A 16,839-nucleotide genomic window follows, 5' to 3' on the forward strand; every position below is an offset into this window, starting at 1 on the left:
CTGCTACCATGTCCTTGTCTTGTGTATCCTTCGATACTCTCTCTCTACCTCTATCTGTCCAGACAACAGTCAACATATTTATGGATGTTGCACATCAGTCCACTAGAGGTAAGTGATTACCTTATGCTTATTTTATGTAACAGCACTATCACATAGTAACTAATAAACTCAGAACAGGCAGTAACACAACAAAAGGACTGTTGCAGAAATTTCTGATGTAGTTCTCAGTTACAAGTAATATGGATTATTAGAGAAAGGATTAGGTTTCTCAGTCTAACAAAGAGATGATAAAGTAATCAATGATATTATGTTGCTGATATGTTGCTACATGTTGCACAAAGACGCAAGTCAAAAGTTATGTGTATTTAGCTTTTTAAAATAGTGATGTTTGTATGTTTCTTAAAGATGTGTATGCTGGAATACATTGTCTGCACAATTTTTGCTTTGCTTGAAATATCTTATTGTCAGCAAAAAATTACCACATATTAACATAGATTAACAAGATATGTACTCCATCATTTACAACTTTTAACAAATGTGTGGATACATTTAAATAGGACTATATCCCTACTGAAGAATGTCCAAAAAATTGTAACCACAGATAAAAATGTTGAACTATGGTACAGTATAGTGTTTCAACATTGGTGTTTAAATTTGTATGAAAAAGTATAATATATTTAATATGAAAGATATGATGAGAAAGCTTTGTGTAAGTGGCATATGGTATCCCTTTGATGTTATTCAAAACTAAATGTGAACAGTAACACCCTTACATCGTTTGAAGAATTTTAAAATAGATCCACCTGATTTTATACACCATTTTACTACTGTAGATGACATACACATACAAAAAAGAAAACATCAGGCAAATAACTGACTGTTCTTTTCTTTGTAGTGCTGTAACAAAAAGAGATGAGGGAATGTACCTGCCAAAAATATTCATTATTTAATGGAAAGATGAGGGATGTATGGTGTAAACTGTTGGAATATTCAGCCTATTCAATTTATTTGCCACCTGTGACTCTCACACGTTCCCACATGTATGAACATTTCCAACCAGTAAAGATGGTGAGTCTACTTAAGAAGTTATTACAGGCATAGCTGGCTCTTTTGCAGACTTTCCACACCCACTCTTTCAGTGTGGAATCTACTAAATCAAAAAAGAAGACCACATTGAAAATTAATGTATATTGAGTATAATAACACATTCCATCACTGCCAGAGGGAGAAAAATTTTTTGTGTGTTTAATGTCTTTTCTCCAACAGTTTCTGAGTTAGCAGATTCCATGCCTGAGGAGGGATTGTGGAAGGTATTCATGAGAGCCACCAATAGCTGCCGTAATTGCTTTAGCGTACTCAACATATTTACTGGTCTACAGTTTCTTTAAGTATGACAGTATGTGAAAGAAAATGAATTTCCAGGAAGGAAACATTCCACGCAGGAAAAATATATTTAAAAACAAAGATGATGTGACTTACCATACGAAAGCGCTGGCAGGTCGACCTGCCAGCGCTTTCGTATGTCCTTTTTTCCCCCTAAGTTGGGTCTTTCCGTTCCCAGGATTGGAATGACTCCTTACCCTCTCGCTTAAAACCCACATCCTTTCGTCTTTCCCTCTCCTTCCCTCGTTCCTGGCGAAGTAACCGTTGGTTGCGAAAGCTTGAATTTTGTGTGTATGTTTGTGTTTGTTTGTGTGTCTATCGACCTGCAAGCGCTTTCGTTTGGTAAGTCACATCATCTTTGTTTTTAGATATATTTTTCCCACGTGGAATGTTTCCCTCTACCCAAATGATGTGTAAAACTCTAAAATGGCTAACATCCCATGAACTGAGAAATATAAACACATGTTCCTACAATCAAAACAATATAAAATACCCTATGAACATATGCCCTACAGTATGTTGCAATACAATACATCATTACACTTAAACGACGTGCTTTTGCCACATCACAGGAGATTCTCTAAATGTCCCTCCATGAGCAGGAATGGTTCTTTTCTGTCATCAATCTTCTTATGGGTTTGATATTGCTCACCACAGTTTCCTCTCAGAATAGATCTCATGCTCATCATCATCATCTGTTATTCTGTACACATTCTATCTCAGTATTCCTCTGAAATTCTTGCTCTCTAATAGCATGGAAGTCATTCCCTGACATCTTACCTCATATCTTTTCATTGAACTATTTTTCTAGTTAATGTTTCCACATATTTCTTTCTTCCTGATTTTGAGAAGAAGATTCTTATTTCTTACCTTCTCAGTCCACATAATTTTCAGCATTGGCCTGTAAAATAGATGTCAAATACTATAATTCCTTTCTTTTATGATCTTCCCATCATGCATGATTCACTTACATCTAATGCCTTGTTTCAGGCATACACTATCATGAATTTCTTTACCAAATTGCATGAATGTTTGATACTATCCGACTTCTTTTGGTTAGTAATCCCACCCTACTCTGCTTCATATATCTACCTTGTTCCATCCTTCATGTGCTATTTCATCTGAAAGGTAGTAGAATTCCTTCTCTTTGCTGAGCGAGATCCTTAACATTTAATGCTAAGTTTATTACAAATCTCATTTTCAGTACTACCCTGTGCTTTTGTCTTTCTTTGGTTGACGCAATCAATATTCTGTGCACAGTAGACTGTTCATCCCATTCAACAGATCCAGTAATTGCAATGTCATCAGCAGTTTGTATCATTAATATCTTTTCACTCAGAATTTCGATGCAAAATCTGAATCTTCTTTTTTGGTGAAACCTAAAAACGTACTGACACAGTCAGACAAAGATATATGGGCTTATGGTACAACATGTATTTAATTGTAGTTGTCAGCCAGAGTGATCAATCTTTAGCAGACTATGGTCAGAAGATCACAAAAACCAGAGTTTTGATCCTCAATGATCCATTCAATAGCTTAGGTAGATGTCACACAGAAACCAGCATATTTACAGACATAAGTGTACTGGGGCCCAGTAGTGTGCAAACCAAATGTGGTAATGAACTGATAATTGCATATTAGCTGGTAGTACAGGAAATGTACAAGTACATACATTGGTTCATTCAGTCATCAATATAATGTACATGGGATGATTGGATCACAGTGAATAATACAGCAGCACACAATGGAGCCTAAATTGGTGCTGACAATAGGAACCTTAATATCATATTGTTTGATTGTGATCATATCAAGCACATTAGCATCCACACATTTGTAAATTTTCTGAATGTCACTCTGTTGGTGAGCAGAATGATGAACCAAGAATATGTGGTGTTATATTTTGCGAAAGAATTGTAGTTCACTACTAGATTCTGTAATAATAATTCACACTACATTTTTTTATAACGATACGAGAGAAGGAAAGTTGCTACTCACCATATAGTGGAGGTGCCGAGTCACGATAGGCACAATAAAAAGATTCACACAATTATACCTTTCGGCTATTGAAGGGTTCAATAGCCTAAAGCTACAATTGTGTGAATCAATTTATTGTGCCTATCACGACTCAGCACCTCTGCTATATGGTGAGTAGCAACTTTCCTTCTCTCGTATTGTTATATTCCATCCTGGATTGTCCATTGTTTGATACTACAATTTTTTTTTCACAGGAACATTTTGCATTGTTTTGATTCTTGGATTTATCCTTACCAATCATTTTGTACAAATGTTTAGAAACAACTTGTGTACAGTTACAATGAAGTCATACACTGTTAACTCCTATGCTATCCATAAACTTCTAATTATGGAACATCATGATATACATACATGTACGTGAGAAGTCAATGTTAGTTAATGCTCATAATACAGAGGGCTATTCAAATGGAAGCATAAAATTTTTAAATTTTTTTCCTAGGTAGTAACAAATTAAATATAATGCCAGTGTTACCGAAAAGCTAAACCGACACCCCCCCCCCCCCCCCCCACCTCCCAGCCCTCTCCAGACACACTTAATCAGCCTGTCTCACTTCCTCCCAGTGTAAATAAAACTCTTGAGAAGGAATGAAGTATAGATTACACTGAACCAGAATGTGAATGCAAAAGTGAGTTGGATCCTGTCTTATATGAAAATGTCTTTATAAATACCTTGATGACAATGAAATTGGAGTGGTACAGAAGACATTAACATATTATTTGGATGCTATAGGATTTTCAACTATATAAATTCTATCCTTATGAGAATTATTGGCCATCGTGCTGTACAGTATGCTTGAACAGCCAGAACAGCGAAAGTCTGCAGATCTGCGTCTTCGATGAAAACATAGAAATTTCATGAATTTCCATCTCCACAGTCATACTGTATGTTCAGAATGTATGGGAGTTGCAAAGTAGTCAAATTTGCAGCCACGGGGTAAGGTCTCATCAGAATTAATTAATGATGGGTTCACGTAATATCCTTAGTTTACCAATTAACCTCTGTGGTACTGGTAAGACGGAAGACATTTTAGAGTTGCTATAATGTGATAATTATTCTTCCTGTAGCTTCCTGTAAACAAATAGTGCAATTAAGATTCTTTACATTTTTCTTGCCTCTTCAGAAGTTCTGTGAGAAGAAGAGATAGTAATGTGATCTTCACACACCCTTCATTTTAGAAAACTGATAATAATGGAAGACGTGAATTGTGTGATCTCTAGATCATATATTCTCCACTTTCGGTAGTGGTTCCGCAGCTGTAATTTGAGGGTGGGAAATGTGTTTCAGTGGTCACTGTTTCACCATAAAATCAACTGTAAGTAGGATAATTATCAATGTGGTAAGAAACCATTGGGAATGGTAATTTGTGACTGATTTACAGGTCTTCATATGAACAATTCCTTGACATGGAAGCTAAAACTCCTATAGCGAAGCAGTATACTAAGAAAGATGAATGAACAGAGTCATGCAAAAGTATTCTCTAGACAAATGTTTCACTCTATCCAGTTCACTAAAGTAATTTACACCTATTGGTAATATATGTATGCAAAATACTGCAAAACTAATTTTTACTGCACCTATAGTGAATCACAGATATTTCTACATCTAACTAATGAGACCATGCTACTGGATTCACTGAACTACATAGTATCAATTCCAAGTATGTGTATGTGGTAGTGAATCATTTTTATTTTATAACAAACAGGACTTCTACACTTTTTACGAAATAATGTTTTGACATACTATAAATTTACTTTCATAAGTTAAGAATTTGATAAACAAAGCTGCAGGAAAAGGTAACATTAACCACTATGTGTGCTTTCCTGTTATTCCCCCTGTAATGGCTCTTTTACCCAGCCAATTCTGAATGTTCCATTTCTTGTAGAATGTTGATCACTTTGCAGTCTTTCCTGAACAACTGTTTGCCATGTCATCAATTGACGTTCACAGCTTTTCTCTGTTTTGACTGCAACAATATTCTTCCCTCATAGAGGGTGGCACTGACAGGTCTGATACCTAAGTCTCTATTCTTATATGTGTCTATCAGCAGTCTTTAGAATTTTGCCTCCAGAAGGTAAGTTGGTGTAACAAGAAATGTGATTAATCCAATCAAGTTGCACATTTCCAATGAACCACTGTCCAGCCTCAGCTATTCCATGGTAAATACGGTCATAATTGACAATGCCATAGAATCAACACATCTTCATCAGCGTTGTTTGCTAATACAGATTCCCCCTATCCTATGAGGCTTGTCCAGAAAGTAAGTACCATTTCATTCTATCGTCACTGCAGCACTTCATCTTCAAAACAGACAGTTTGCAATAAGGATGCTTGATGATGAGTTTCCACAAATTTCAAAAACTGTTTTGCAAGACATAATCACAAGTCACTCACATTTCTGAAAATTGTGTTCCCATTGGCTTCCATAGATGTTTATGTATGTCTGCAAAATAAAGTGACTTAGAACTGCTTTAAATTCTTAAACAGAATTGAGAGCAGTGACGAAACTTGGTTTTGTCAAGTCATTTCAGAATCAAAATAACATTGATGGAGAGAAGGCACTAATGATAATACACGTCCCCATTATCCTGGTGTCATTCAAAACCTTATTCCACAATTTGGTTGGGAACAGTCCATTCACCTGCTGTACAGCCTCAATCTCACACCTTGTGATTACCACTTGTTCTTCAACCTGAAAGGTGATTTTGGATTAAGACACTATGACAGTGATAACAGTGCCAAAAACGGTGTTCAGCAGTGGTTGTCTTCACTGGCAGCATCTTTCTATGAAGAGGGCATAGAAAAGTAGCTATCCCTCTATGACAAATGGTGGCAGCTGCAGTAAGTACAAAAATTGTTTAAGAAATGCTCTTTCTGGTAAAAAACGTGTTTTATGAGGTTTTTATTATTTTTAAATGGTACTTGCTTTCTGGACATGCCTCATATGCTGCAATGTAGGCTAGCCTCCAGTTTTCATATTATGTGATGAGTCCAGCACTTATTTCCCACTCATAGTTTCACTGTCCTTCAACCAAATTCTGTAGATGATCATAACAGCACTATACGAACAGCCAATCAGCTTCACTATTTCTGAGATACTCGTTCCCAAGCACAGGGCCATAACACCCTTCCCTCTTTCAAAGTTGGTTGCACCAGTGGATTTCCCAATGTATGGTCCTTATTGTTGATAGAATGATCCCCTGTTCATCTTTGCTCCAATTAAACACTTTTCTTGCCGTGACACCGGGCAGATTCAAGCTCTTGGTGGGCAGTAATCATAAAATTTTGGATCGTGAGTGTACTTTCTCTCAGTCATCAAAGGAATTATTACAAAATGCGTACACATTCAACACCATATTATGTGTATAGTATGTAATGCTGTTTGAGCCAATGTCTTACCAAGTAGCACTTGATACTTTCTTGTAAGCAAATAAATCGCAACAGCATGGTCTCTTACTTTCTAGAATCTAATAAAAATTGCATAACTCTGCACCCGTATATTAAAAATTCTTCTCCTTTGATTCTGCTCCTCTAAATGGTGGAAGTGGAAGATAAAAACCATTTGCGTGCTAGCAGCTCTAATTGAGAACTAGTGCTAAGTAAGTCTAATATGAAACTGAGCTAAAGAATGTTAGAAAGAGACTGAGTGATACTTCTATATGAAGGCCTATTTCTATTTGTCGTCTATATGAGCTTGTGCAAGATGTTCCGTACATCTGACAGAAGAAGAGTGAAGTATTAAAATGGCTGTTTCAATTGAACAGCTAGTATATAAGTTACTGCAATTAAAAAGATAAAAATTTCTAATGTAAAGGAACAGTGACATCATAATTTTATTTGTACAAAATCAAATAGAATATGAAATATAAAAAGCAAATATGGATGACAGTCAATGACAGCACAGTAGTCCAATTAAAGTGTCAGTTCATTCATGACAGGATTCTTTCTGTCCCCACAAGCCTGGAAAATGTTCCATTTTCAAACATACATTTTTTATTATAAATGTAGCTAGATCCAAAATTCTCCCGGCATGTACAGTGTTAAAATAACTTACGGCAATGCAGCTGGGTAACACTGTCGACAACTGCCGATATTTTGAAAGAGGCACACCCTGTCATTTTCAAGACGAAATTGCAACAAGTAATTTGCTGTGCGAGGGAATTTAGAACCTCAGTTTGCAGAGCAATTCTAGAAAACACAATCACTAGTGTCATCACACAACTAAATATGACCAATGTTAGAAGTTATCAATGGTGAAAATTAATAACTAGTGGGTGAAGTAGCATTAACTCTGTCCCTCTGTTTTTTAACAGTGAGATGATGGGACTACATTCAGAATTTAACAAAAACCTCCAATAGTCAAAAAAAGCAGAGGAAAGGAACTAATGCTACCTCACTATTGATTATTAATGTTCACTATCAATAACTTTTGACATTTGTTGTCTTTAGTTGTGCAATGGTACTAATGTTTACAGTACAGAAGCAGAGGTTTTAAATTCCCTTACACAGCACTTACTGTAGTTTTGTCTTGACACTGGAAAGATGTGCTCCTGTTGGTAGTTGTTGTCAACAATGTCACACAGGTGCATTACTGTAAGATATTTATACATAAATATAGTAGTTAAAGCTCTCATCTAGAACAATAATGGGTTTTAACATGAAAAATCATTTGCTGCAGCCCATCATACTTCACTGTACATGAAATGTACGCAGAATGAATTTAAAGAACTTTATTACATCACAAGACCAATAATATGTTTGCTTTTGATTACCTTCTGCTTCATTTTGGTTACTACAGATAGAATATCTCACATGCTAAAAACATGGTTTTCAGAATTTTCTCATTAATCGTCTGCAAGACTAAGAGCTCAAATTATTGTCAGAAAACGTGTGTGTGTGTGTGTGTGTGTGTGTGTGTGTGTGTGTGTGTGTGTGTGTTGTGACTGAAATTCATCTGTTGAGCATAGAAAATATTAAACTGTGTGCTGAGTGCAGCATTGTATTTGTGTTGTTTACCATAAAGACAGAGAAAGGAATTTCATGAAGACATATATAGCCCATTCATCTCAAATAACACTGAGAGGATTACTGAGATTCCTACGCGTCAACAGCCACTACAGCACCGTCATTCGTGGTCATCTATACAGGGGAGAGAATGAGTATGGTATTAGTAACAATGGGGAAGTATTACACCTTTTCAGGTTACGTAGCCATTGTGTTGACCCTTCTTCATGAGACATGCTTGGGATAGAATGCTACAAACGTGCATCAACCACTCTCATCTCAGTGGTACAGATTTCTAACCCTACCAGGATTTGCACTAGCTGTATCCGTCTTTTACAATGATAGATGTAGATGTAGGTGGTGGTTTGTAACATTAGCTGTATGTTATGACCTCAGTATTATACTGGAAAGTAATTTAGTGTTTCATCCAGATACTCAGTCACAAACTAGTGAGGAAATTTTAGCATAATTCTTTCCAGACTACAGTATGGGCCGCTATCTGGTCGACCACAACTTCAAGTATGCGTGTAGCCAGTTAGGCTATCGTGTTTCCTGCAGCCACCACTGCGGCACGAGTGTGCCACCATGAACGATTACACCGTTACCAATGAGATCCAAAGATCCCCTTTCTGGAGCTCAAGCAACAGATGTACTTAAGTTCAAACATTCATGCAGTGACCCGATTTTGTGTGTTGGCCGTTTAATAACATTGACAGACTTTCACAGTGGCCACAGCTCGACACCTTCTGAATAGATATAGTATTGAAGGTTACAGATTTATAAATCTTTTCTATCTGTGTATATTTCTACTTTCAGATCTACTGGTAGCAGCTGACGATGCAACTTCAGCAACAAACTTACTATTTGATATTAGATGTAAATACACTCCTGGAAATGGAAAAAAGAACACATTGACACCGGTGTGTCAGACCCACCATACTTGCTCGGGACACTGCGAGAGGGCTGTACAAGCAATGATCACACGCACGGCACAGCGGACACACCAGGAACCGCGGTGTTGGCCGTCGAATGGCGCTAGCTGCGCAGCATTTGTTCACCGCCGCCGTCAGTGTCTGCCAGTTTGCCGTGGCATACGGAGCTCCATCGCAGTCTTTAACATTGGTAGCATGCCGCGACAGCGTGGACGTGAACCGTATGTGCAGTTGACGGACTTTGAGCGAGGGCGTATAGTGGGCATGCGGGAGGCCGGGTGGACGTACCGCCGAATTGCTCAACACGTGGGGCGTGAGGTCTCCACAGTACATCGATGTTGTCGCCAGTGGTCGGCGGAAGGTGCACGTGCCCGTCGACCTGGGACCGGACCGCAGCGACGCACGGATGCACGCCAAGACCGTAGGATCCTACGCAGTGCCGTAGGGGACCGCACCGCCACTTCCCAGCAAATTAGGGACACTGTTGCTCCTGGGGTATCGGCGAGGACCATTCGCAACCGTCTCCATGAAGCTGGGCTACGGTCCCGCACACCGTTAGGCCGTCTTCCGCTCACGCCCCAACATCGTGCAGCCCGCCTCCAGTGGTGTCGCGACAGGCGTGAATGGAGGGACGAATGGAGACGTGTCGTCGTCAGCGATGAGAGTCGCTTCTGCCTTGGTGCCAATGATGGTCGTATGCGTGTTTGGCGCCGTGCAGGTGAGCGCCACAATCAGGACTGCATACGACCGAGGCACACAGGGCCAACACCCGGCATCATGGTGTGGGGAGCGATCTCCTACACTGGCCGTACACCACTGGTGATCGTCGAGGGGACACTGAATAGTGCACGGTACATCCAAACCGTCATCGAACCCATCGTTCTACCATTCCTAGACCGGCAAGGGAACTTGCTGTTCCAACAGGACAATGCACGTCCGCATGTATCCCGTGCCACCCAACGTGCTCTAGAAGGTGTAAGTCAACTACCCTGGCCAGCAAGATCTCCGGATCTGTCCCCCACTGAGCATGTTTGGGACTGGATGAAGCGTCGTCTCACGCGGTCTGCACGTCCAGCACGAACGCTGGTGCAACTGAGGCGCCAGGTGGAAATGGCATGGCAAGCCGTTCCACAGGACTACATCCAGCATCTCTACGATCGTCTCCATGGGAGAATAGCAGCCTGCATTGCTGCGAAAGGTGGATATACACTGTACTAGTGCCGACATTGTGCATGCTCTGTTGCCTGTGTCTATGTGCCTGTGGTTCTGTCAGTGTGATCATGTGATGTATCTGACCCCAGGAATGTGTCAATACAGTTTCCCCTTCCTGGGACAATGAATTCACGGTGTTCTTATTTCAATTTCCAGGAGTGTACAAGAACAATCGGAATTTCGCGACAATTGTGTGTTGGAGCGAAATGCGGTAGGCATACCTACACATGCCTGTGTTTGATGTGTAACTGCCGGAAGCTTCATAATTGTAGGCCCGTTAATTATTGCTCAGTGCTGTATTGAGTTGAACGTTGTGTAGCACAGTTTGCGAATTTCGAGATGACAGAGCTAGAGGAGTAACGCGTCTGTATTAAACCACGAGGGCAAGCAAATTGTTAATCGACGGTATTTCCGGGACGTGTTGCGACGCCTGCTAGAAAACGTGAGAAGAAAACGGTCTGAAATTTAGCGAGGCGATTTATAGCTCTTGCATCGCGATAATGCATCCGCACATTCATCCCTGTTAGCGCGTGACTATTATACTGGAAACGAAATCACTGTGCTGCCTTATCCGCCGTACCCTGCAGGCCTGCCCCCTGCGGATTTTTGTTGTTTCAAAGCTGAAAACCCCTTTGAAAGGACGAAATAAAGGAAAGGAGCGTATGGCATCGCTGGCCGGGAGGCCCCATCCGGGGAAGTTTGGCCGCCAAGTGTTATTTCAGTCGACACCACATTGGGCGACTTGCGTGCCGTTGATCGGGATGAAATAATGATGAGGACAACACAACACCCAGTCCCTGAGCGAAGAAAATCTCCAACCCGGCCGGGAATCGAACTCGGGCCCGCTTGCATGGGAGGCGAGCACGTTACCTCCCAGCTAAGCAGGTGGACGAAAGGACGGAGATTTGCAAAGATAGACGAGATAAAAGAAAATTCGCAGACGGCGCTTCGCGCGATCCAGCAAGAGGCGTGCGAAGACTGTTTCCGGAAGTGGAAACGGCGTTTTTGAGCGGTGTAACAATTGTGGAGGAGAGTATTGCGAAGGAGACCATGCACAATAAGTAAAAGGTATGCCTAGAAAAATTGTGTGGATAAAGTTCCGAAATTTTTTGAACAGACCTCGTATTTTAATGTGTGCGTATCGAATGTTCCTCTCTTTTATTTCTTACTTTCATAGTGACCGTTCTTTTTTCATTCTTTTAATTTTCAAGTTCTGTCCGTACAGCATGAAATATAATATATTTAAATGTCTGTTGGCATTCTATTATTACTATGAGTATGCCTATATACTGGGTGATCAGAAAGTCAGTATAAATTTGAAAACTTAATAAACCACGGAATAATGTAGATGGAGAGGTGAAAATTGACACATTTGCTTGGAATGACATGGCGTTTTATTAGAACAAAAAAAAAAAGTATTGCTAGACGCGTGAAAGATCTCTTGCGCGCGTCGTTTGGTGATGATCGTGTGCTCGGCCGCCACTTTCGTCATGCTTGGCCTCCCAGGTCCCCAGACATCAGTCCGTGCGATTATTGGCTTTGGGGTTACGTGAAGTCGCAAGTGTATCGTGATCGACCGACATCTCTAGGGATGCTGAAAGACAACATGCGACGCCTATGCCTCACCATAACTCCGGACATGCTTTATAGTGCTGTTCACAACATTATTCCTCGACTAGAGCTATTGTTGAGGAATGATGGTGGACATATTGAGCATTTCCTGTAAAGAACATCATCTTTGCTTTGTCTTACTTTGTTATGCTAATTATTGCTATTCTGATCAGATGAAGCGCTATCTGTCGGACATTTTTGGAACGTTTGTATTTTTTTGGTTCTAATAAAACCCCATGTTATTCCAAGCATGTGTGTCAATTTGTACCTCTCTATCTACATTATTCCGTGATTTATTCAGTTTTCAAATTTATACTGACTTTTTGATCACCCAGTACATCAAGAGTAGGCATAGAAGTTTCATTTTAAGTTGTAATTTGATACTTGTTTTACTTGTTCAACATGAAAGAAAGAAATGCACAATGTCTACACGAATGTAACTTTTTACGCACAAAATAGCTAAGCCGTGAATAGATGATCTTTTAGACACTTCATTCATACAACGAACAGCAGATCTTCGCAAAATATTTCAGTTTTCTCTCAAACTGCTCATTAAGTTTTTCTTGATTACTCTGATTCCCTTAAAGCAATTAAATACTTTTCTGCTAAACTAGACCTCACGCCGGTCAATTTTGTACCCCATTTGTCCATGTACCTTTCTTCGTCTGGTTAGGCAAATTCGAACAAAAATTTTCCTGCAAACCACTTAATAAGTCCTTTTAATTACCCAGATTGTTTTCACAATTTTTTTTCTAAACTGGACCTATTGCTGGTCAATTTGATGCCTCCTTAGTTTGTCTAGGACAATTCGGACAAAAATTTTCCCTCGAATCACTAATTAAGTTTTTCTTAATTGCTCTGATTACTTTGAAGCAAATAAATCTTTATTTGCAAAACTAAACCTCATGCTGGACAGTTTGATACTCCATTTGCCCGTTTCCCAATCTTCGTTTGGCTATGAAACTTCGGACAAAAAGCCTCTGTATAGTTTCTTGGGACTCTACAGTTCGCTCCGCTACAGCATTTGGCCAAACTATAATCTAAGAGTGGAAATGGAAAACATTATAAGTGCCATATTTCCCCAAAATGCGTTTGCTGTTGCTGTCGTGTTCTCGGTATTCCTTTGATGTCCGTAGACTTCATCCAGGTGCCAAACCATAGATGAAGTCTTTCAAACATTCTTTACTAGATGGCGCATGGTCTTTGTGCCAAGCTACGCGTCCCTCTGGAATTCCAAGATTTTAAAGATATAAGAACTGGTTTTTGTTAACTACAGTTCTATTGGTTAGAAAACCAATGCTAAATTTCTATGCCGTTATTATCACAAATAAAATATAATGCCTCAGTGTTAATATCACTTGGAACAAAAACTTTCTTCTGTTATTTACTCGAAAACTGACTGTTTGAGAGCGTGGTTTTGTAAAAAAGTACATGTTGATTCTTGCAAAGAAGAAAACAACCTCTGTTTGTAGTTCTTTTTATTAACACAAATAGCGCGGTTGCCCGTTTCGACCCGAGGGCTTCATCTTCAAATGCCTGTTGACGTTTATGTTTCAAGTGATGATTATAACATCAATTGTTGAAAAAAAAAAAAGACAGCCAGAAACTAATGTAAGTAACAACAAATGCTGTGTATACGCGAACAGCCGTCTGAAGATTAATCTGTCGGTTCGAAACCGGTAATGCCGCTGTTTGTGTTAATAAACAGTATTATTAACGTGGTTATGAGATTTTTTCTTCTCCTCCAAAATCAACTTTTAAAAATTTTGTGATTGGTACTTTGTACCAGTTTCCTGATGTGACACTTCGGACTTTGTTAATAAGTTTATTGACTGGCGACTCAGAGTGCTGTGTGCACAACGACCATTGGATAAATAAAATTAGAAGGAAGGTCACCGTTGGCCGTAACTTTGATGATTCATTAACAGAAAAATCGATTTTCAATCACATAACGATCATCTTCAGCGTTTTAGCGTGCAAATTACAGCTTTTAGGCACTGGTGTCTAGTTATTAGCAGTAACAGAAGCTATGAAACGATCACAGTAAGTAAGGTATTTATTTTCTAATATTTTTTACGGTGATGGTGTGAGCAGAGTAATTCTGTGGTACCAGAATATCTTCTCAATTTTTTGGGCATGAATTTGTAAAACAGAGTTACACTGTTTTTCTATTCTCCTGAAAATTGTTACATTTGGCACTTAGAAAGTTATCTATTTCCACTCTTCAGTAGTTGGAGGATCAGCTTATCGCTGATATCAGTAGAAGGCACTATTAAGAGGTATTAGAAGGTCGGTTGATGTCAAGATGCCGGTTGTCGTTTATGTTACATTTGATGATTTTTATATTAGTTATTGGAAAAAATACAGCCAGAAACTGATAGAAATAAAAAAAAATAAACGTGAATAGCCGTCTGAAGATTAACCTCTCGGTTCGAAACCGGTAATGCCGCTGTTTCCGTTAATAAACAGCCTTATTAACAGTGGTTGGTTGCCGTTTTCTTCCCCGCAAGGATCAACTTGTAAAAACTTTGTGATTAGCACTTAGAACCAGTTTCCTGGTATGACACTTCAAACTTTCTTAATAAGGCGTTTATTTTCTAATTTATCTCATTATTGCTGTGAGGAGAATAATTTTTTTGTTATCAGAATACCTTCTCAGTTTTTTGGGCACAAATTTGTTTCGTAAAAACAGAGATACATTGGTTTTTCATTCTCCTGAAAAATGTTAGAGTTGTCACTTGGAAAGTTGGAGGATCACCAAACCAGATAATCGCTGATGTCAATACTAGGCAGTATTAAGAAGTGTTTGAAGTTTTTTTAGTTAACCTGATCACTTTCTAGCAATTAAATACTTTTTGCTCAACCGGATCTTGTTACGGCGTAAAGTTAGCGCTGGCACGCCAGTCGGGAACGATGCGGAAGAGAAGGCTGTGAGAAGAGGTCAGCCAATAGCACGCTGACCGACCTCCCTCCAGGACGACAATGCGACAGCAGCCGTTCCCAGGTGAAAACGACATAAGCGCCGCGACCGACTGGTGGCGGTACTTCGCTATCCGACTCATCGTAGCCTCTTCATTACCAATCTCTACGTAGATCTGTTAAGAGATCAGCAGTCTTCAGTGGAAAGAAGTCTGCTGCCACATCTTTGGAACGGCGTCCAATTTCACCATGGCAGCCAGTGGTTCCAAATAGTTCACTAACAGGCCTTGAGAGGGCAACCCATGTACTGTCAAAACGAAGTTCATTTATCCTATATGTTTAAATATTTTTAACACTTCTTAATTGACAATAACTGTTAAACAAGCTAAGTTTAGTGTGTGTGTGTGTGTATTTTCCTTTCTTGAGATTGTTCTTTTAACTAAGAAATTTTACATTGTTATTCGACCTACAACCGATTGGTTAGTAATGACATCATTCCGGAGCAATTTAACACCAGAAGGAGGTTCTTACTCATTGGTAATTCATCCTTTTATAGCTTTATAACTTTATATATTTTCTTTAATGTATGTAGCCCTCTAATTAAAGCTTTATATACGACTTGTAGGTCTGAAGATGACCGCAGTAGTGGTGGAAACCGGTCACTGTAATAAATAAATTGTGATCAAGACTGTTTTTGATTGTAAATATTTGTAACACATTGATCACTGTTCACTCCCACAATGTATTCAAAAGTAAGTAAATCAGTAACAGCTTGCACTGTACGTGCTTGAGCATTGTCCTGCAAAATGATGGGCACGTCCTGCAGAAAGTGTCATCACTTCTGTCTCTAAGCTGGTCGTAGGTTGCGTTCCAAAAATGGACAGCACAGAGACAGAAGTGATGAGACTTTCTGCATGACCTGACCATCATTTTGCAAGACAATGCTCAAGCATGTACAGTGCAAGCTGTTACTGATTTGTTTGACTGATGGGGCTGCTAAGTGCTATACCACCTACTGCACTCCCCTGACTTAAGCCCTCGTGAGTTCAGCTCGATTTCTAAACTGAAAGGAACACTTCGCGGCATTCGCTTCAGAACTGCTACAAATACGTCGGGCAATAGACCGCGCCCCTCGAACTGTCAACACAACTGGCACTGCTAAGAGTATCCTACGACTTCCACATCGCTGACAACGGGTTATACACAATGTTGGTCACTACTTTGAAGGTCAGTAAAACTGTGAGACACGTATGTATTTTGTACTAGCTGTAAATAAATAGTTGCCACTATTAAAGTTCCACCCCTCGTACATTCCGCTCCACTCAAACATTTGACCAAAATCGTAGGTCAGGGGTCTCCAAAGTACGGCCCGCTGGCCGAAACCGGCCAGCGTTAGCTGGCCGGACATCCCCGGTATCCGGCCCGCCAAATATTTGAGTTGGTACCTATACTCCCAACAATTGAGTTTCGAAGCCTATCGTGAACAATACACCGTGACATTGGCTCTGCTACTCGCTATAAGACTACATAACTAAACCTATTGTTGCGCCGCTTGAAATAACAATGCGTTGACATACTCTACCTCTACTACGTCTTGCAGTAATAGCGTTGCTAACAATGATTTTGGGATTTCGTTAACTTTGCAGGACGCTTTCGTGAAGAGTGTGCAGTGACATATTTTTTTGTCGGTGAAATTCGCCAGAATAAAATACGCCAGAATTTCGATCAGGTACGTCCACCAATCAA

The 16,839-nt window shown here is 39.7% G+C and overlaps 1 protein-coding gene across 1 annotated transcript in view; it reads right to left on the bottom strand.

Annotated features, from left to right (window-relative positions):
- Positions 1-861: 861 nt before the first annotated feature.
- The window catches only part of LOC124550781 (potassium voltage-gated channel protein eag-like), a 92,648-nt gene continuing 76,670 nt past the window's right edge, over positions 862-16,839 (bottom strand). The window contains exon 5 of the mRNA XM_047125505.1: positions 862-897. Coding sequence (XP_046981461.1) covers positions 862-897 — 36 coding nt within the window. The remainder of the gene's footprint in view (positions 898-16,839) is intronic.

This window comes from Schistocerca americana, chromosome 9, assembly GCF_021461395.2.
Source record: "Schistocerca americana isolate TAMUIC-IGC-003095 chromosome 9, iqSchAmer2.1, whole genome shotgun sequence".
Taxonomy (NCBI): Eukaryota; Metazoa; Arthropoda; class Insecta; order Orthoptera; family Acrididae; genus Schistocerca; species Schistocerca americana.